This window comes from Periplaneta americana, chromosome 4, assembly GCF_040183065.1.
Source record: "Periplaneta americana isolate PAMFEO1 chromosome 4, P.americana_PAMFEO1_priV1, whole genome shotgun sequence".
NCBI classification, from domain to species: Eukaryota; Metazoa; Arthropoda; class Insecta; order Blattodea; family Blattidae; genus Periplaneta; species Periplaneta americana.
This window is the reverse complement of record NC_091120.1, coordinates 98,121,875-98,145,131: the sequence shown is the minus strand read 5'-3', so window position 1 is coordinate 98,145,131 and position 23,257 is coordinate 98,121,875. Positions and strand designations below refer to the sequence as shown.

The 23,257-nt window shown below is 33.9% G+C and overlaps 2 protein-coding genes across 2 annotated transcripts in view; one reads left to right on the top strand and one right to left on the bottom strand.

Moving 5' to 3' along the window:
- LOC138698076 (bumetanide-sensitive sodium-(potassium)-chloride cotransporter-like) overlaps window positions 1-23,257 on the top strand; it is a 158,309-nt gene that overhangs the window by 104,042 nt on the left and 31,010 nt on the right. The window contains exons 2-11 of the mRNA XM_069823781.1: window positions 5,020-5,100; window positions 6,056-6,131; window positions 6,477-6,572; window positions 10,703-10,959; window positions 11,296-11,410; window positions 13,278-13,417; window positions 14,896-15,114; window positions 18,418-18,525; window positions 22,563-22,686; window positions 22,956-23,077. Of these exons, the coding sequence (XP_069679882.1) occupies window positions 5,020-5,100; window positions 6,056-6,131; window positions 6,477-6,572; window positions 10,703-10,959; window positions 11,296-11,410; window positions 13,278-13,417; window positions 14,896-15,114; window positions 18,418-18,525; window positions 22,563-22,686; window positions 22,956-23,077 (1,338 nt within the window). The remainder of the gene's footprint in view (window positions 1-5,019; window positions 5,101-6,055; window positions 6,132-6,476; window positions 6,573-10,702; window positions 10,960-11,295; window positions 11,411-13,277; window positions 13,418-14,895; window positions 15,115-18,417; window positions 18,526-22,562; window positions 22,687-22,955; window positions 23,078-23,257) is intronic.
- LOC138698939 (uncharacterized) overlaps window positions 1-23,257 on the bottom strand; it is a 263,952-nt gene that overhangs the window by 236,809 nt on the left and 3,886 nt on the right. The window contains exon 3 of the mRNA XM_069825137.1: window positions 11,820-11,989. Within this exon, the coding sequence (XP_069681238.1) occupies window positions 11,820-11,989 (170 nt within the window). The remainder of the gene's footprint in view (window positions 1-11,819; window positions 11,990-23,257) is intronic.

Sequence of the window (23,257 nt, the reverse complement as noted above, 5' to 3'; positions counted from 1 at the left end):
AAAAACGCGATTTCCTGACATAAATTTATTGCGCTTGCTTCCCTCGGAGCTCCCCCATATTTCCGTTACTCCTACTAGCTTCTGCACAGTCGCGAAATGTAACGCCTCTTTGACACTCTTCGAAGGCATGTATGTTAATGAAGGTGACAAGCACAACTCTCATGAAATATGAAACTCTCCTCTCATTGAAGGTCTCGAAGTTTAGCTCTTTCTTAGGAGAGACGATTAAATGGATCTGTCTAACGATACTAGAAATGATCCGCCCCCTAGTGAGATGGCGTGCTGTTCTCCAAATGACCTCGGCTACATACAGTACTGAAGAATTTGTTTAATGTAGCATTGCTTGAATGTATATTAAGTACACTATATCCTATGATAAAATTTTACACACCGGGCTACAATATTCACAATTATAGTACAGTAAAACTTGTTCAAAGGGCCGAGCGGTAGCGTCGTAAAGCTACTAAGCTGGGAGGTCGCGGTTTCGATTTCCGATGGGGTCATGGATTTCCTCCATTGATTTAATCCCTCAGGCCGCACCACGGTCCTGGGGTTCAATCATTCTCTAACAGAGATAAGTATCAGGGACATTTCCTTGCGAGTAATTAAAGGCGGCGGGCACGTAGACTGACGCTCCAGTCATTAATGTCTGTTGTCTTAATCTCTTGCCATTCTCTGGGCCGATTTGGGGTTGTCTTTATCTTTACCTTTATCTAAATCATTTTCCAAATTCGACAAGTTGCACATTATACAAAATATACTGTAAGTCTTAATAAATGTTGTTAAAAGAACGTATAGTACTGCATAAAATTATTATTTACCCATTAGACTCATTGAAGTTAGGCTAGCAGCATTATCGGAATTTAGGGCAAGGACCTACAGGAAATCTCTTTTCTCATATTATTTTAAGTAGAGCCTCTATTTCCTTAACATAGTTTCATATCAATGTATGAAGCTTTTTAAATACAACATTTTCACTTTTGCTCTTTATGGTACAGTCATAGACATAAAAATGCAAGAAATATGGTATTATAAAGAAAATGATATATCTGCTCTCAATAGCTAAAAGACTGCTAATCAATTTGTTAGATGATTTTTAGAAATTTTAATGTTTATACTTTTATTTTTATTTTGCATTTTTATGAGCAGGAAGAAAAATTGCACGTCTATTTTTTTTTTTTCTTTTTACTTATTCTTTAATTTGCAATTTGACCATTTTCTCTTACAGAATTATTCATGTATAATGTGAGAATATGCCCTGAAAATTGTATTAAGTTATCTCTGTTATTGTCTGAGATATTACATACTAAATGTTGAAAAATGTAAAATAAACAAACTCCGAATATTCAAGGGGACTGGAGCGTAGCGGCTATTTAAAAATGGCGTAAAAGCAATTATTTTTTCTAACGACCTTGAAATTTCGCTCAAATTAAATCAATATTATGAAGTATTTTTAGGCTAAAAATAAAAAAAAAATTAATTTTGACACATATTTGGCCATTCCTGTAGGTCTTTCCCTTAATTTCATTTACAATTTTCCCAACTGACTTCTCTCGATACAATAGAGATAGATGCTGTACCTTGTTCTTTGATTTATGTGGTATGAAGCTACTTATCAGAACAATGACTCACAGACTGACATTAATTCTCAGATTAAAATGGTAAAAGAGAATACAAAAATACAGCAAAAATAAAGTAACTCTGTATCAGTTTTTCCTCACTGTACAGAATTCGGCAGTTCATTCTGACGAATTTTCGCATCCTGCTCTAAAGTGACTACTGTATAAGGTTTAGAAATATCTCAATAACAAAATATATGCTACCTTGAACAATGCAATTTATTCGGATGTTATTTTTTTAAATGACACATTTCAAGTGATCCCCTCAATATCTTATGGTTTGTTGCAATCTTAGCCGGAAATTCTTCACGATACATTGCAATAAACATGGGGTTTCGTTGATTTCTTGGACCTCTGCCTGTATCCTGTTCTTCAGATACTGGATACAGTGTGATGTACGTAGTTTGAAAGAGACTTACTTTGAGGTAAGGTCGGGGGATCAAGCCAGTTAGTCGATATTACCAAACTAAGGAATTAAGCGTCCAAGGGAGGGAAAAATCTTAATAATCGTAGTGCGTCTCTGATAATATGTGCCGTAGCCCCGTCATGATGAAACCAAATTAATGCCATCCTTAGGGTGACCAGATTCACATCGATAAAAAAGTGGACACAAAACTTCAAAAAGGAGGACATTGTTCGAAAAAAGAGGACAGAAAATATGTACTTCGATTTAGGCTTAGGCCTATCGGCTATTATACTTTAAATTACGTCAATATACAGTACAGGTTTAGGCTTATGTAATACTTAAAAGTATGTTAATATCTATTATATTACAAAATAATAATGATAAAACTTAATAATAATAATAATAATAATAATAATAATAATAATAATAATAATGATTTTACAGTAAATATGAAAGCCAAGGGAACTATAACTAATAAAGAGGACAGAAAATATTTATTTATATTTAGGCTTAGGCCTATATTGTATTTAAAATTATGTCAATATCTATTTTATTACAGCATACTTATGATAAAACTTAATAATATAAAATTATTTCACATATGAAAGCCAAGGAAACTATAATGTATTAGGCTATCAAAATGAGGAGCAAAAAAAGTTAAGAACATTGACAAAGAGTATATTCCGTCGATGCTGCTGTCACCTACTGGTAAATTACTTGAAAAAGGCGTCAAATCAGATAGTTTCAAAATATCAGGCATACAAATTACGAAAAAGAGGATATTTCTTGATTTTTTAAAAATCCGCCCGGACCTCGGACAAAGGCCTAAAAAGGAGGGCATGTCCGGACAAAAGAGGACGTCTGGTCAACCTAGCCATCCCTGTTTGTGAGTCTCCGAATGTCTGTATGAAATTGAATTTACGGGAGGGGGCACAATGGCCCAGCACTGCGATCTGTTAGTATCTATTGCGCTAACCCTCAAGCTAGGCGCATTCTCAAACCCACACCGGTTGACTACATTAAGGTTCGCTGCGTACCCAGGTTTCGAGCAAGCCATCCCACTCGTCTCTAGGGCAGTTCCCTTCGTGCGTCGCCAGCCGACGATCGGGGAATGCTATGGAATGATTGCGAAATGGAGAAATAGTGACGGAATTACGTAGATGCCTAATATGGGGAAACGGGAGAACCCCAAGAAAACCTCAACTGCGACCTTGTCCGCCACAAATGTCACTATAGATTTTTCAATGAAAAAATCCCAGACCTGACTGAGACTCGAACCTCGAACCTACGTGACAGGCCGGAGGTCTGACCACTCAGCCACCGCAGGGGTTATAATGTCTGTAACATTTGCTGATACCTTTCACCATTCGCTGTAATAATTCATTTTCATCTTGAAAAAAGTAGGGACCAATGATGACTCTAGGATAGATAACGTTTACTTATTGTCGTCGTTCTCGTTTCATTTTTCAATTCTGCCAAACTCGTCAGAGCCGATGTATCATGAAAAATTTCCGGGAAAGATTGCAACAAACCATAACGTACCGAGGACATCACTTGAAATGCGTAATTTAAAAAAAAATAAAGATACGCAAATAAATTGCATTGTTCAAGCCATATCCTGTGTTATTTTGATATTTCTAAACATTATAATCACTTTAGAACAGCATGCTGAAATTCGTCAGAAACAACTGCCGGACCCTGTACAAGTAGTTTTGGTGAAGTCTTGAAATATGTAATGTTTGTTTTTGAACTATCTCGCAAAAGCATTAAATTGTTCTACACGAGTACTTCTAATGAAATGATAACTAGCAGCAACTGCACGCATACTGGTAATTAGCCTGCTGCAAATCAACTGCTATTTATTCGTCACTTTTTTATTCATTGAAATTCCATATCTCTCTATACGTATTTCCACTCGATTGTTTTCTATTAGCAGGGACTGAAAAACAGACTGCTGGCCGATATTAATGGTTGAATCCATTTTATTCATTCATTGTTTTCCGCCCAAGGACAGTTCTTTCACAGTAAACCTAGCATTCTCCAATATTTCCTATTTTCCGCCTTCTCCTTAAGGCTGGTTCACAATAAACCGGGAACGGAAACGACAACAAGAACAAAAATAATGTTAAAATAAATGTATTTAAATGTGAGCATTCACAATAGTTAATTGAGAATGCTCAAATTTAAATATATTTATTTTAACATATTTCCGTTCTCGATCTCGTTATCATTTCCGTTCACGGTTTATTATGAACCAGCCTTTAGTTTCTGAACACGATCCATATATCTCAATGTTATCTATCATTTGATATCTTCTTCTGCTCCGAACTTTTCTCCCGTTCACCATTCCTTCCAATGCATCCTTCAGTAGACAGTTTCTTCTTAGTCAGTGACTCCGCGCTTCATTCTTCTCCATAATCGCATTTCAAATACTTCTAGTCCACACAAAGCACTTCACTAGTCTCTTCTTTAGTTCTTTTTCCAGAGGTCAGCAGAAGATGCTCCTTTTTCTGTTAAAAGCTTCCTTTGCCATTGCTATCCTCCTTTTGACTTCCTGGCAACAGCTCATGTTACTATTTATAGTATACCCCAAGTAGGCTATCTGAAGCTGTCCTCTTGTTCCACTGCCTCATTTCTAATTCGCACGTTTACATTCTATATTTTTATTCCGATAACTATGGTCTTCATCTTGTTTGCAATTATCTTCATCCTACAATGCTCACGGCTATCATTTAGCTCCAGTAGCATATCCCTTAATATCATTTTCCCTTCTGCTAACAACGTCATGTCACCATTAAATCTTATGAATTTAATTGTTCTTTTTCCTGCTATCACCCATCCCAAATTCTGAAACAGTTCTTCACTGAATCCATCTTATTTAACATTAATTTGTTTGTAGCGAAACATATCTATATTTGGACAAGTTTATGTTACTTTCTTCTTTCTGAATTTACCAATTAAAATAGTACAATAGTTTTAAATCGTATTTTACAGAGAGATCGAGATGTTGAAGCTGAACCACAACGGCAAAAGAAGGGGAAAGTTATCAAGTTCGGATGGCTGGAAGGCGTATTTGTAAGTATTCCATGTATTGTTTTATTAAAACCGACATCTTCCAAGTACTTACATTAGGTATTTTATACTTTGCAGTGTTTAAAATAACCCACAATCCTTATAATTACCTGTAAATATTCACGTTACCTGTACGAAAAAATATATAATTCCTTAAACACTACGTATCTAGTTTCACTCTATAATAAGGAAATTCAACTCATTCTCACTATGTTCAAATTTCAAATGTTACAGAGTAATGAATATTGCGAAACACACGAAATTTTAAAACAACAGACTGAATATAAAATATATTTCTAACATAACTTGTTTGCTGTAAGAGCTTAACAAATCACTTTAACATTATTTGTTCTTGGCAATAGTTACGACACTTCTCATTAGATCTGAGATTTGCAATATAAATTTTAAACACATATTCTTTCGAAAGAAACGTAAAGCTGGGAGGTCCGGTGTCTTACATTCACGGCACTTTATATAACATTGTCCCTGAATGAGAGGGCTCCAGGAAAAATCCAGACTGTTGCTCTGCCTTGTCAAAATTCAACTCTACTACTCACTATTATTGGGAGCAATGAATTTCGCCTTCCATGTGACCCCCTGTGGAAGTAATAATAAGAAACTGATCGATGACTTCTTTATTAATAGCATTAGAAGCTACTTTTGTAATGTTAAGGTATTATTCATCCTATAGCTTAAGATTATTCATGAAGATCAAGTATCGGTATTCATAAATTATATTAAACGTAATAAAATTGATCGGATTACAATAAATGTTGCAGGTTGTGAAACAGTACTGTATAGACCGAATTTATATGGCATGTTTAAGATATCTGAGAATTTCAAAGTTGAAATGTTGTGTGACTCTCACTTATATTCGAAAAGAGCTTTGCCAAATGTTCAGGTATTAATTTATAGGAAAATATGGTCTAACTATAAATATTGGTTCTATCACACATAGATGCGATGTCTTCTCAACATCTGGGGTGTCATGTTATTCCTGCGACTCTCCTGGGTTGTGGGTCAAGCTGGAATTGGTATGTGAAAATTATGTTAAATGTACACATTTTTAAATTATAAATTGTGCACCATAAAGTGTTCTGTACATTTAAGTCTTATTTTGCACAATGCACAGACAGAAAAGCATTCTGCCATAATAGTGCAGTTGCTAGCAGCCTACAGTTACGACTGACATAGACATACTGAATAATAATGATAATTTTGTATCAACAAAAGCCGCCCTAAATAAGGGTTCGATAGATAAATATTTCAAATATTTCTAATATGTTAGTTAACATGGAAAGCATCTAAGTCCATAGCTGAACTTAAATAGGAGAACAAAAATCTTCGTCTGCAATATATTTTTCTTCTTAATGTTTCAGGGGAAGGAACAGCAATTATATGTCTTGCCAATGTAGTAACACTTGTGACAACAATTTCTATGTCTGCTGTATGTACAAATGGACAAATTAAAGGAGGTAAGCTTAAATCAATTTTAAGTAATTGTACCACCCGTTTTCTGCGCTTTATGTATAAATCCGAACTAAAACTTTCTTTATAAGATCAAATAAATGCATACACAAAAATAGTGAGTGATTTTAATATATGACCCTTAAGACATATGCATTATTATTATTATTATTATTATTATTATTATTATTATTACCATTATTGTTATTATTATTATTACCATTATTGTTATTATCATTATAGTTATTATTATTATTATTATTATTATTATTATTATTATTATTATTATTATTTGTTAGAAACCAGTTAAGGTAAAATATCGTACTGTGTAATTCAAAATGCCATTCTGACAATTTATGTTGCAATTAATAAGCGAGTTTGTTTAAATCTAAAAATAGAGGAAAATCACTTCATAATTTATAAATGCATATATGTTACTTAAACCAAAAATACAGAAAGATAAAATTACAATTCATTCATAGTTTTCTGCTCAAAGGCAAACTGCAAACCCAGCATTCTCTAATATTTTCTATTTTCCGCCTTTCTCTTAGTCTCTGCATACGATCCATATATCTTAATGTTGTCTATCATCTGATATCTTCTTCTGCCCGAAACTCTTCTCCCGTTCACCATTCCTTCCAGTACATCCTTCAGTAGGTAGTTTCTTCTTAACTAGTGAATTTCTTTTTCTCTTCTTGATCAGTTTCAGCATTATTCTTTCTTCATTCATTCTTTCTACTAGCACAGCTTCATTTCTTATTCTGTCTGTCCCTTTATATGCTCCATTCTTCTCCAAATCGTTTTTCTTCACTTCCTCGTAATGTCCATGTTTCTGCTCCATACTGCTACAACTCACATAAAGCATTTCTCTAGTCTCTTCCTTAGTTCTTTTCCCGTAGGTCCGCAGAAGATGCTCCTTTTTCTATTAAAAGTTTCCTTTGTCATTGCTTTATTTCACATTTTAACGCGTCAATAGGTGTTATTTGATCGACTTTATAGATTATTTCATGCATTAACTAGTCAAAAGTATGAAAGTAAATACTTATATAATACTGTAACACATTTGTGAGATAATGTAAATATTATGTAGATAATGTACACAATAACTGAATTCTATATATTAGCAAGGTATTACAATATATTCCTTGAATGTTTTTAACAGATGACAGTTAACATACCGATAGTTATAATCTCGGTATAAATGACTACCTGTTCATTCATTCATTCATTTATTTTATTCCATAGATCTTACATGAGCAATGAAGCTTTAAGATGTGGAACAAGTCAAAATTTTACAATATTACAATTACAATTTTTACAAATTTATACAGTTTTACAATTTAGTACCTAATATGTTTTCCTATTTGTAAATAACAGAGTAATACAGTATACGAAGAATTAAATCATGGGAGTTCGTGTAAAATTAATTCCACTAATCTATTTAAACCATACAATTTATAAATAATTGAAGTAGCAGAAAATGAAAAATATATTCTTATGTTTTAATAATTTAACAAAAATATTTGTTTTGAAAACCAAAAATAAGGAATATCTTTTAGAACTTAACGAAAAAGGATACTATATAATTTAATTTCGATATGTCTTATAGATCTGAAGTCTGATTAGTATAACATGTTGCTAGTCAGTGATGTATGCAAAGGAGGGGGGAAGGGAACTGGCCACCCTACCTCATTATCTTCTGGCCTAGTTGCCTCATGAATGATGCCTTATTGATGTCACTTATGAGGCTCAGACCTGTCTTCAGACAATTCACTAAACAACGACAACATATCTTATAGCCCTAAATGTATTTCAGGAAATAAATTACAAACATAAATATCATTGGCAGTAATTATAAGAAAGAACTTTTGCAAAAAGCATAAATCATATCATGAGATAGTACTGGTATGTGTCATCATTATGATACCAATTAGTAATAATTACACACATACACAGATATATAAGTTTGGGTCTTTTATTTCTTAAAGTAATCTTATAATTCTCCAGACAAGAGCGTTCATACTAATTTTAAATTAGAATGTCTTATTTTATAGACTGTACCAGGGGCGGATGCAGGATTTTTTTTCGTGGAGGGATTTGAGGAGACAGTAAAAATGGAATAATGAGAAATAAGTTTATATACTCACAATTTGTTTCTGAGTCACAAACATTTACAAGTTGGCCTGAGTTAGCGTAGTCAGTATAGCCTTCTGTGCTCGAAGTTGCAGGTTCTATCGCAGCACAGTTCGATGGCATTTAAGTGTGCTTAAATGTGACAGGCCTCATATCGGTAAATTTATTGGCATGTCCTGCAGGGACGTTCTGGTGTTGCTGTAGTTACAGGCAACATACAGAAACGTTTTAGCGCCTTGTGAGTGCAGGGAAAAATAATTTCATTGCACCTGTTCAAAGATGATATAAAATCAGTAGGCATTAGGTGAAGATTTTTCTGATCAAGGAATTCCCCCCCCCCCCCCCACATCTTCAATTCATTGAAGAAAGACTCTGGTGATGCATCAACATCATTGGGCCACTAATTTACTATAGCCTCAACAGTAGTTTCTAAATCTTCATCTGATGCTCGCACTATGTTTTTAGGCAGCAAAATTTGTATGGACTTTAGGATTCCCTTACGATTTAAAAACCTGTCCTTCAGTTGCCTAATAAAATAGTCTAAGAAGGGAAGGAGAATTGAAAGCCTAAAATACTCTTCAGGACTCTCTGTCTTGAAGTTAGAATGCTGTGTTTGTCTCCCTGCTGTTCTTGGAATTTCCAGCGTAATTCCAGTAAGTTCAACAACACTTTTTGCCTCTAGGTTCACTGGCTGAAAATTTAAACGAAAATCTTCCAGTTCTCTTCCTAGATTCTTACATAGTTCAATGCATGTCTTAAGGTCCATCTGTTCTGACTGTAATAGACTGGCTAAACCATGTGACAGGCTAAAAACATGGCTAGCTACATTCATAGATACCAGAAATGTTGGTATCTGTATGGCTTATATTACGATGTACCGAAGTACATATGATAATATTTCAGTGCAGAAAATTCTGCGTCATCATATGATGATGGAAGAGTGGAACAGAGAAAAATTCTCTCCGGCAGCACCGGGATTTGAACCCGGGTTTTCAGCTCTACGTGCTGACGCTTTATCCACTAAGCCACACTGGATTTCCATCCCGATGTCTGATCAAATCTTCTCAGTTTAAGTTCCAACTCTTGGGTTCCCTCTAGTGGCCTACCCTCATGCACTGCGTCATAGAGATGTATGACAATGGCACAATGTCCATACATGTACAGAGGTGCATATCATGATATGCGAAAAATAATCACTTTGTGATTTAAGATGGTGCTTATTCCGTTGGATACTGGCCACTTAGTCACTCATAACGAGTTATATTATTAGTCCTCTTGCATTGGATCTGGTAGTAAGTGTCAGAGAACAGTGCTACTTTCCAGTAGGCAGTGGATCAGAGTTGCGAAGCAGAGGCAAGAAAAATCCCAGATATAGGGATTTCTTTCAATGCAAAGATACATTTATTTAACATTTTAGCAAAGGGAATTTACGTGGAAAACCCTCTAATTCCTATGTACATTCACGAATTAAAATCAATATTATTTTTGTTTCTTGTTTCGTATTTTTCTAAAAATTTCGGGAGGGGATATATCCCCTTAATCCCCCCCCCCCTTGCGTCCGCCCCTGGACTGTACATAGTACTCGTACATTTGTACAGTCCTTCGTTAAATTGTTCATTGTCACATAACAAAGTATGTAGAAAAATGAATGTCTTTCATAATTAATTCGAGTGGAAGAGAAGGCCTCATAGTCTTAACTCTGTCAGAAAAAAAATAAAACATTATTATTATTATTATTATTATTATTATTATTATTATTATTATTATTATTATTATTATCACCCTGATTTCTGATGAGGGGGATAGAATCCTAGATATTATTGACCTGGTAGGGTGTAAGAGAAGGCCCTATGGCCTTAACTCTGCCAGTATAAATAAAGAATTATTATTATGATTATTATTATTATTATTATTATTATTATTATTATTATTACAATTTTTACGAATGCAATATTACATAATAATACCACTACTTTTCAATGAAAACAGTGTCATCCACTTGCAGGTGGTATCTACTACATGATATCGCGGTCATTGGGACCGGAATTTGGAGGAGCTATTGGTCTCATGTTTACACTAGCCAACTCTGTTGCTGTGTCAATGTATATTGTAGGATTCTGTGAATCACTGCAGGATCTCCTGAGGACTTCTTTTGATATGACTCTCATAGATGGTGATACCAATGACATACGTGTTGTTGGTCTTATAACACTGATAGGCATCCTGGTTCTTGCAATAGTCGGCATGGATTGGGTAACAAGGGTGAGTAAGTCTTACATCTCAGTACAATTATAATTTTAGTAACAGTTTTTACATTCGATAATAATATGAGCATTATTTATACGTAAGAAAGTGAAGACTTGACACAAAAATCCATGCTAATTAAAATTTAATACTCAACATATTACTCTTAAATTTGTTTAGTCATTACAATTAACTTATTTTCATATTTATAATTATACGTTCAATTACAAGTATTGCACGGCATTTTCACTAACTTCATTATTTCCTATCCTTATAGAGTTCTTTTAAATATGTATTCCATTCTTCTCACAAAAAAGAAATAAACGCTTAGATTATTATGTATTTATTTTCCAGACTCAAATGTGTTTGCTTTTCGTTTTAATTGCTTCACAAGTTGATTTTGTGGTTGGAAGCTTCTTGGGTCCTCAAGATGATGATGAGGTATCAAAGGGATTTGTAGGATACAATAGTAAGTATATTTAAAACAATAAAATTGTTATAAATCGAATGGTAGTAGTTTTGGCTCACGAGAACTGTCACATATGAAAATATAAGACAAACCAAAAATTCACTTCTTTTCTTAGTATTTGTTTAAGCATGATAGTATTCATTATGTCTAGTTTACACACAAGGTCACTTGGCACTCTTAAAATTATCCTACAAAATAGAATGCATTGATGAATATGTTATGTGTGAAATTATGGTAAATATCATATACATTAAAAAGTTCAGATGTACCATGTCCTATGTTTATGTCTCGAATTGTACAATAAGTCAAAATTACTTCAATTACAATTAATTGCAACTTTTCCTCAGTTTCTTCAAGGTTGTAGCATTGGAATATTTTTCAACACTGAAAAAATGCAAGTGCGACTTACATGTGTAAACAAAAGTTTCTTTATCATTGTTGTCGCTTATACTGCCATTGTCACCACTACCACTACCACCACCACCACCACCACCACCACCACCACCACCACCACCACCACCACCACCACCACCACCACCACCACCACCACCACCACCACCACCACCACCACCCAATGCCCTGTTAATATTACTACCAGTATTATCAAGAATAGAGATAGAGGAGAGTAAAGCGATAGGTTTGGAAGTCCCCCAAAAGACGAAGTATATGACTATGTCTCGTGACCAGAATATTGTACGAAATGGAAATATAAAAATTGAAGATTTATCCTTCGAAAAGGTGGAAAAATTCAAATATCTTGAAGCAACAGTAACAAATATAAATGACACTCAGGAGGAAATTAAACGCAGAATAAATATGGGAAATGCCTGTTATTATTCGGTTAAGAAGCTTTTATCATCTAGTCTGCTGTCAAAAAATCTGAAAGTTAGAATTTATAAAACAGTTATATTACCGGTTGTTCTGTATGGTTGTGAAACTCGGACTCTCACTTTGAGAGAGTAACAGAGATAAAGGATGTTTGAGAATAAGATTCTTAGGAATATATTTGGGGCTAAGAGGGATAAAGTTACAGGAGAATGGAGAAAGTTACACAACGCAGAACTGCACAAATTGTATTCTTCACCTGAAAAAATTAGGAAAATTAAATCCAGATGTTCGAGATGGGCAGGGCATGTAGTACATATGCGCAAATCCAGAAATGCATATAGTGTTAGTTGGGAGGCCGGAGGGAAAAAGACCTTTGGGGATACCGAGGTGTAGATGGGAGGATAATATTAAAATGGATTTGAGAGAGGTGGGATATAATGATAGAAACTGAATTAATGTTGCACAGGATAGGGACCGATGGCGGGCTTATGTGAAGGAGGCAATGAACCTCTGGGTTCCTTGAAAGCCATTTGTAAGTAAGAGATAGAGGAGGCATATCATTTGTTTTCATTCTCTAGAGTTACAATACATATTACCGTCAAAATATTGAATCTACTATTTCTATTACGGTATTGATATTTTTTAATACTCTATACAAAGTTATTTTTGTTACAGCATTTCATGGTGTAATGCTACTTTTACATGCAGAAACATACAGACCATATAAATTTCTAAGTGATTGTGTAATTCAAGATTATTATAAAAACAATGTGCTTTGAGCTTAGTTTGACAATGTATTGAACTTTACAATGCAGAAATCCACAGAAATGTAGTTAATGACGTCAGTAATTGCCTTTCAGTTGCATAACTTATTCATTTAAAAATTTGTATGAGCTTCAGAGAACCTCTGTAATAGGGTGTTACTACAATTAAACAACATATACATATCATAAAGAAGAAACATATTTCATTTTGCCAGCTGAATTTCGCTAACAAGATAGGTCTTAACTAATTCCATGTTTTGTTTTCATTTTGACAGTGGAAACATTCAAATCAAACCTCAGAGCAGATTATCGGTATTACGAAGGAGTTGATCATGATTTCTTTTCCGTGTTTTCTGTGTTTTTCCCTGCTGTAACGGGAATTGTGGCCGGAGCTAATTTGTCAGGAGATCTCAAGGTATTATAATTTGCTAAGTGAGTTGCAATGTTAAACAGATTATTATGTCCTTAATATTGTAATAAAGAAGAGGGAAGGATTTAATTTATCCATTGCACCCAGAATTCTTGGAATAAATGAGATGCATTAGTCAAAGTTTTGAGTTCCATATAATTGCAGAAAACCTCATTTATCTTCAGAAAAAAATGTAACTCTATGCACAAAGCTATACTTAGTAGAAAAAGAAATTAAACATATTTGACTTCAAAGAAAAGTTTTTTTTTTTTAATACGACCAACGAATTATATATGTAGCATTTGAACTTGAACAAAATATTTATACATCTTGATTACACAACTTTTAACACTGTATCACTTCGGAATATGTATTATATGACTTTCTTGTGTTAAATTCTATCGTACCTGGTTTACATGTTTCGACCTATTATGGGTCATCCTCAGAACTGGTCGTTGTTGGTCTTGGCGCCTCTTGTTTTGTTTCCTGTGAGGGTGTGTTTGTGTGGTGTAATGTGGAGTCAAAGAATGTGTGTGTTCTGAAATTGAGTTGTGTGTTGAGAATTTCATTGGGGTGTGTTTTTGTGTGTCTGTATATTTCATATTGTTCTAGTGTGTTTAGTTTCTGACTTTTTGGTTGGATGTGTAGTATTTCCATGTCTGTGTTGATGTCTCTGTAGGTGTGGTTAACATTTGTGATGTGTTCTGCATATGTGGATGTGTTTTGTAACATAGCCATAACAAAATTACAAAACACATCCACATATGCACAGAACACATCACAAATGCTAACCACACCTACAGAGACATCAACACAGACATGGAAATACTACACATCCAACCAAAAAACCTGAAACTAAACACACTAGAATATGAAATATACAGACACACAAAAACACACCCCAATGAAATTCTCAACATACAACTCAATTTCAGAAAACACACTCTTTGACTCCACATTACACCACACAAACACACCCTCAGAGGAAACAAAACAAGAGGCGCCAAAACCAACAATGACCAGTTCTGAGGATGACCCATAATAGGTCGAAACATGTAAACCAGGTACGATAGAATTTAAAACAAGAAAGTCATATAATATATATTCCAAAATATTTGTATGTGTATGTATATTGTACCTTCTGTTTTATAATGTATTCTATCTCTAAAGTTTAAAAAAATAGATTTGTTAGAGAAATACAAGAAATCGTGGAAATTTTAAAAACTTGATGATAACTGAAATGCTGCCAACTGACTTACAATGCATATTTTAATTTCTTTTCTTAAAATTTGGTGATAATAACGAAAGCTTTTAAGCTCTTCAGAAGTAACTTCAGTAGGTAGCCTAACTTCTCCAATAACAGCACCATTTTACTTTTATGAATAATAAGTTTTACTTATATCCATAGACAAAGAACAACAAAAGGAATCTTATTTCATTAGCCAGTTTCCTAGATTTTAAGACAATGATTTTTTTTTTTTCAGGATCCTAGTAGCGCTATTCCTATTGGCACACTTCTAGCCATATTTGTTACGTTTTTCTCCTACGTAGCCTATGCATTCATGATGGGTGGATGTGTTCTTCGCACAGCTTCTGGAAATGTGACCGAATATCTTCAGATCAAAGGCGAAACAGATGAATGGTCAATCTTCAGCAACTGCACTGATCGCTCTTGTCTATATGGCTTACACAATGACAGTCAGGTTTGTAGCATTAGAAAGTATCCATCCAGTCGTATTAAAAATTAATATTAAAATAGCGTAGCAACCCATTTAATCTATGCAAAAACTAAAGTACGGTAAGTACTCGATGCTGGCCATAAAACATTTACTTGTAATTTCATTTATAGTTTCCTGCAACATCCAGATGTATTTTTTCAATGCATTTCAACACAATGTAAAATTCTAGAACCTTGGTAATATACGGATGCAAATTAAAGCATTTATAAATTACGAAATAGGACTACGTATTTTTATAATTTTTTAAATGCACATCTATAAAATCAACTATTGAATGAATTTTGTCCACTTTCGGTTGGTAATTATTAAGTGTATTTAAGAGTGTACTGAAGGCGTTCTCAACCTGTTGCTTGCGAGCACCACTGTGCTCTTTTAATTATTTTTGGTGCTCTCGCCATGAGAGTAAAAATGTGTTCATGAGCACAAACGCTCCTGAGGTTCTTTTTTCAATGCAAACTTTGTTGTACGAGCCAAAACAAATGGTGTTCCTATCCACTTTAGCAATCTAACATGCTTTCCCGTATTTCATACTGCATAATCCCTTTCAATTCTGTGTGAACTTAGTCAGAAAAATCAAGATTACCGGTTATTCAAGACAATAATATGGCTGCTCATGAGGAACTTCAATTGATCGATCTCCAGTTCTCCTTAGCGCTGAAATATTTCTTTTAAAAGCAGATTTAAATTCATAGCCTTTGGGAAGCAGAAGATACAAAAAAGTTCCAAGTACTACAGAATGTTTCTAGCAAATGTGTAGCTATGTTCGGTACAACCTACCTATGCGAAAAAGAAACTTTCTCACTTATGAAATACCTCCATAACAAAGGAGATCACGATTAATTTATTGATTCATTCTAAGTGGCTTATTCTTTGACATCACTAAAATTGTGAATAACATTCAAGTTCAAGGATCTCATTACCACGTTAAGTGTTTTAAAAATGCGTGTTTTATTTGTCATTTAATTTAATTATATATTCATAATATATTAAACTTATTCGACTTCTTGGTGTTCGCTCATTAATATTACATCTGGGCGGTGCTCACTATCTTAAAAAGGTTGAGAACACCTAGTGTACTGTATACTGACAACTCTTAAATGAAACTAGAAAAATTCGAAGGGATGGATGCACATTATTTGATACTTAATCATTGTTATGATTTTCGATGCAGCCATACCAGCAGCAACAAAATATTTAACACATACCGGTAGTTTTATTCTACAAGGCAAAATAAGAGTACCCATACTATGACTTACTGATTCTAAGTCAATAATAGAGCAATAAGTAATTTCTGAGACCAAAAATGAGCAGCTCGACCTGCCAACAAAATTGCCTGTAATTGGAAAATGATATTAAAACAATATTTCGCAAAAGTCCTTGTATATCTGCAAAGAAAAAACAGTTGTAGCATATTTTGATTCATGATTGACCACATCTATCTACAGAAATATCGCAGCAGAATAAGAATGATAAACGAAAAAGTATGCGACTCTTGAAAGCATATGCAATTAAGAAGAAATCCATTTTGAATCTTGCGTACACCACTTTTAACACTTGAATATAATTAATTGATGAACATGTAGACTTACTCGTGTTAAATATGTAATATTTGTCAGGCTTACAGCTGTTTCAGTGCTTCACGCACCATCATCAGAGCCTACTAGATCGTGGCATCATCTCGAACTTCTCTGCCTGTTAGGAGGGCGTGTTTTATTGTTGTAAGGTGTTGGAGTGTGGAGTCGAATAGTGTGTGTATACTGAAATTGATCTGTGTGTTGAGGATTTGATCAGGGTGTGTTTTAGTGTGTTTGTATATTTCGTATTGTTCTAGTGTGTTGAGTTTTTGGTTCTTGGGTTGTGTGTATATGATTTCCATGTCCGTATTTATGTTATTGTATGTATGGTTAGTATTGGTTATGTGATCGGCATATGTAGATGTATTGTGTCCTCTGGTTATAGCTTTAATAGGTTCTTTGTAGCGTGTTTGGAATGATCTGCCTGTCTGTCCTATGTAGAACTTGTCGCAACTATTACATTTGAGTCAAATAAATACGGACATGGAAATCATACACACACAACCCAAGAACCAAAAACTCAACACACTAGAACAATACGAAATATACAAACACACTAAAACACACCCTGATCAAATCCTCAACACACAGATCAATTTCAGTACACACACACTATTCGACTCCACACTCCAACACCTTCCAACAATAAAACACGCCCTCCTAACAGGCAGAGAAGTTCGAGATGACGCCGCGATCTAGTAGGCTCTGATGATGGTGCGTGAAGCACTGAAACAGCTGTAAGCCTGACAAATATTACATATTTAACACGAGTAAGTCTACATGTTCATCAATTAATTAAGAAGAAATTATTCCTTAAATGCAAAGGCAATTAACAGACAGGCCAGTATTCAGTTACTGCAAAACAAAAACAAGTACGGTATATTTAAGATCAATTATTAATGTTAAAGATCGATTACATACTGTGAAGGTACTTCACTTGAAAATATTTTTTGTAACAGAGATTATCTAAGAGGCAATGGAATTGATGATAGTGAAAAGGTATTTTGGAAAGATGAAGCTGAGGATTTACTGCTGATTTCCTTACATTCGCCTTATTTTTTCGGAAAACCTCGAAAAAAAAAACAGATAATCAGTCAAAGTGTGATTCGAGCCTATGCTCGAGCATAGTAGACCAGCTCCTTACCCTAGCTACGTCTGTGGCTTTGAAGTCTTTGATACATAATCATGATTTTAAATACCATTCAATTTAAAATAATGTTGTGTTCAAATTTTATTCTCTTCTATAATAAAACTGAATACTGTATAAGGGTGACGTATTAAACATAACATTTTCTTCTTATGAGTTAGAAACTGCTGGGAAAGTAAGGAAGATTAACGATTTGTTTCGAGATATTTTCATATTTTTTATTATTTAAATTTAATTCAAGTAAAGGCTAGTTCACAATAAACCGAGAACGACAATGAGAACGAGAACTGAAATACATTTCAACATTATTTCCATTCTCGTTGTCGTTTCCGTTCCCGGTTTATTGTGAACCAGCCTTAATTCAGTCAAAGAAAGTTGTCAAATGAATGATCCCCTTAAAAGGTACTGTAACAATGATAAGGTTCAGAAAATTTCCAGGTACTGGTACCAGTAATTCTTCTTCCATGTAATAAAATTTCATTTGTGGATATAAAACTGATAATAACTCCCATCATAAGTTCGAATTTACTTTCTCTTTTTACACAGGCCATGGAACTGGCTTCATCGTGGGGTCCACTAATTTATGGAGGTTGTTTTGCAGCCACATTGTCTTCTGCCATTGCTAGCCTTGTTGGAGCACCCAGAGTACTGCAGGTAGGTTACATATATGCCTACTTGTCCATCACAATAATATGTTTTCTAGAGAAAGAGAAGAATGTAGTAAACATTTAATGTTCTATGCTAAGTGAGGAAACAGAAACAGGGAAATAAAAAAGAAAAATTAGAAAATAGCCTATTTAAAACATGCTGTTTATAGTATAATTAGTGCTTCAGTTTTATTTCTTCTTCTTAATTGGTGCAACAGCCCAGAAGAGCCTTAATCTCCTCGATGAACCTCTTCATTCATCTCTATCCTCTACACATTGTCTCCAATTCCTTACTCCAAACCTTGACAAGTCTCGGTTTACACAATCCCACCATCTGGATCATGGTCTTTCTCTCAACTTGGTGCCATCCAGGTAAAAATTATGTCGACCCTCCTTGTTGCTTCCATCCATCCTATATGCCTTAACCACCTTACTCTTGATAATCTTACAAAGGATTCTATACCCGTTTCCTTGTATATTTCATACAACTCCTTGCTGTATTTGTTTTTCCATCTGTCATCCACCTTTACAGCCCCAAAAATCCCCCTCAAAATTTTCCTTTCAAATATGATGATTTGTGTGTATACCGGTATATCTTTATTTAAAGTCTGTTTCTCAGACCCATAATAATATGTTAAAACTGGTCTTATTAAGGTTTTATAAACCCTTAATTTAATTTCTCTTGATACTATGTTGCTTTTAGTTAAAGGTAAAAGCGCATAGTATGTCCTGTTTGCTAAATTTATTCTTCTTTGGATTTCATCTTTTAATTCGTTATTTAATAGTGAACCAAGATAAATAAATTCTTGTACTATTTCGAAAGAATAATCTCCTATCTTGATAGTGCTATTGTTAGGATTAATTCTTCTTGTGTTCTTTGTTATTTTCATATATTTAGACTTAGAAACATTGACTTTAAATCCCAATATTTCGGTTTGTACATCCAATGCCATCAGCGTTTCCTGTACATCTTGAAGCCTTCTACCTGTTACGACATCATCATCTGCATAAGCCATAACCTAGCTACATTTATTAAATATCGAGCCCTTAGTTTGAATTTGTACTTTTCGTATGGTAATTTCTAGTGCTGCATTAAATAATAACGGAGCCAGTGCATCCCCTTGTCTTACATCCTTTTCCAAAGTGACTTTCTTGGATATAAGTTTTCCTCTCTTAATAACTGCATATGGTTCCTCGTATATCATTTTACAAAGATCTATTAGTCTTTTTGGGAGTCCTAATAACTTCATAGTTTTCCATATATTTTCCATTCTCACATTATCTTATGCTGCTTCATAATAAAAAAAACAGGTGATGTATTTCAATATTATTCTCCAAACATTTTTCATTAATTTGTCTCATAATGTATAGCTGATCCACAGTTGATCTTCTTTTCCTAATCCACATTGATAGTCACCTTTTATTGATTCCATATATAAGGTTTCAATCTATGAACTAAAACTGGACTTTTATTTAGTATTGTTTACTAATCCTTTTTGACATTGCTTGTCATAAAGTATCTTTCTAATGAACCTGTCGACATATTACAGGGCCTTATTTATAAACCTTGTCCCCCCCATGCGGTGTTTATGTCTTGACTTCTAAGCTATGCTACAAAACTCGTATAAAATTTTATCTTATAGAAGTTGCAGGAAATGGCATCCTCCATCGGCTAAATTGACATTATTCGAAAAAACACATTCCAATTAACACGATTAAGTTGGCTATTGTAATGTTTTTGATTTAATTTATGATATTTTTCTTTAGTTCTTGCAGTGTGTGAGGATTTGTTTCGCAAAATTTGTGATTTTCTTGGCATACATTCAAGAGTACGCCAATTTCATATAGTTTTTCCTCTGTTAAAACTGTACCAACACTATATCACTTCGGAATATAGACTAATGTTTATATTGCTTTCACATGTTAAATACTAGGTTACAGTACCTTGTTGACTAGTTACAGCCTGTGGTTTATCCTCAGAACTGGGTGGTCTTCGCGCCTTCTGATTGCATTTCCTGAGGGGGTGTGGGTATGCAGACAACATCATATATCGGTACAGATACGTAGATGACATGCTAACACTATACAAAGGAAACAAAAGACAAATTCAAAACCTACATCAACACATAAACAAAATATACTCAAAGCTACACTACACATTAGAAATTGAAAACAACAAATCCATAAATTTCCTAGACATCACAATAACAAAAGTTGACAACAAACACACATTCAAAATCTACAGAAAACCCACAACAACAACACACATACACAACAGATCCAATCACCCAACACAACACAAACAAGCTGCATTCCGAACAATGGTACACAGACTACTCAACATACCAATGAGCCAACAGGATTCAAAGAAGAGTTAAACACAATCAAATACATAGCACAAGAAAACGGATACAACCCTAATATAATAGACAACATAATAAGAAAGACGAAACAGAATTATAAAAAACATAGGAATACAACACAAACACAAGAACACAAAAAATACATCACACTAACATACGAAAACAAAAACACACACAAGATTACAACCTCATTCAAGAAATTAAATTACATACAATATCGCATACAGAACACGAAACATTCTACAAAAGCATCTCAGTACACAAACAAACAAATACAACCACACAGGTGTATACAAACTCAAATGCAATACCGGTACCTACAACAACTTCTACATAGGACAGACATATAATTTCAAACACGTTACAAAGAACGCATCACAGCCATAACCAAATCACAAAACACTTCCACATACACAGAACACATCACAAATGCCAACCACACCTACAGCAACATAAACATAGACATGGAAATTCTACATCTCCAACCAAAAAACGAGAAACTAAACACACCTTACAATGTCATATCCAGGCCTTGTACACTGGTTTCTGACACATAAATATTATTATTATTATTATTATTATCATCATCATCACTAGAACAATACGAAATATACAGACAGACAAAAACACACCCGCACAAACCTCAATTTAAAAAAAAACACAAACACGCACACGCACGCGCGTGCTCGAAACGCAATCAGAAGATGTGAAGACCACCCAGTTCTGAGGATAGCCCACAGGCTGAAACTAGTCAACAAGGTACCGAAAGCTAGTATTTAACACGTGAAAGCAATATAAACTTTATATTCTGATGTACATTTTCGCATTTTTTTGTTTTGCACTGAATTGATTCAAATTTTTGCAAATTCTGGAAGGAGGCAATTGATCAGGAAATGCGTGATGAGCTGATTCGTATTTAAAATAACGTTTACACAAAAAAAAAAAGCGTTGCTCTAGAGTCAACTGTCTAACAATATTCGCGAAAGAATGGTATATACTGCCATAAGATTATCAGGGAATATGTTCAGACATGAATGGGTGGAGAGGAAGCTGAGTTGAAGTACGGATGATGCTGACTTTAGGAGCAACCAAGACATAAAACACTGTGTGAATGGACAAGATTTATAAATGAAGTAAATTTTGTAAATACTACTGTATCTTCTTTTTATATTGCTTGCATTATTTTATTTGTATTTCTCTTTGTTTTGTAATTATATTTCTTTATTCTGTATATTTAAATTTAAATAAATAAATAAACAAATAAATAAGTCATGTAATATGAGGTAGGCATACACGAATTAAAAATGGACATCAATAAACTGAGACAAATTGGGAAGAACCAATGACTTACTTGTCAAAACATTGTTATTCTTTTACACTACTACATAAAATGAGTTTTTTACACAATTCAATTCAATTCCCTTCTGTAATAATTAATACTACTTAAAAATTATATACTGGTATTATAGAAATAGGATATAATTTGTATCATTCAGTGTATAATTTCGTATTGTGTGATGAGTTTATTATATTCGAAATAAGCATTTATCTGGTACGGTACATTTGCTTCGAAAATGGCATATTGCCTTTGAAAACTCAAGCTTCTCCTAGCTTTTGTAAATTTAGTAAAGCTAGCATGGAGACTAATATATGGATAATTCTTGTTCAATTTTCTTCATAGGCTCTTGCAAAAGACAAGTTATATCCTCTCATTGGATTCTTTTCCAAAGGACATGGTGCTAACAATGATCCTGTAAGAGGCTATGTTCTCGTATTTCTTATATCATTCGGATGCATACTGATAGGTAAGTGAACACAAAATCAAAGTATTTTATTTCTATAAGAAAAAAATTAAACATACCTAACTGGTATTACACGTAGTGTCAACTTATAATATTTGATGTTTTCATATAAATTTTTATCTTACTAGCTGAAGAAGATAATTTATTCTTATGTTTTGACACTCAGAAAATTTTCCAAACAGTGTTGCATGTTTCAGCTTCATTATATATATTCTATGATTTACTCCAGCTTCATTATTTAAATGTGAATCATGAATTCATCTCCATTACAGCTCAGCTGAATGCAATTGCTCCATTATTATCTAACTTCTTCCTGGCTGCATATGCTCTCATCAATTTCTCAGTATTCCATGCATCCATTTCTAAGAGCCCTGGATGGAGACCTGCATTCAAGGTACGTAAACTGCCAAACCTACACCAAATATAAATTAGCATATTTTTATGTACGATATAAAAGATGCTTTTCTTACAGATGCTTAGAATTCAAGACAGTGATGTATTGTATTGTAATGTAACTTATTGCATTTATTGCTACATACTGTAATACAAAATGGGTATCGGTACACAGAATAAA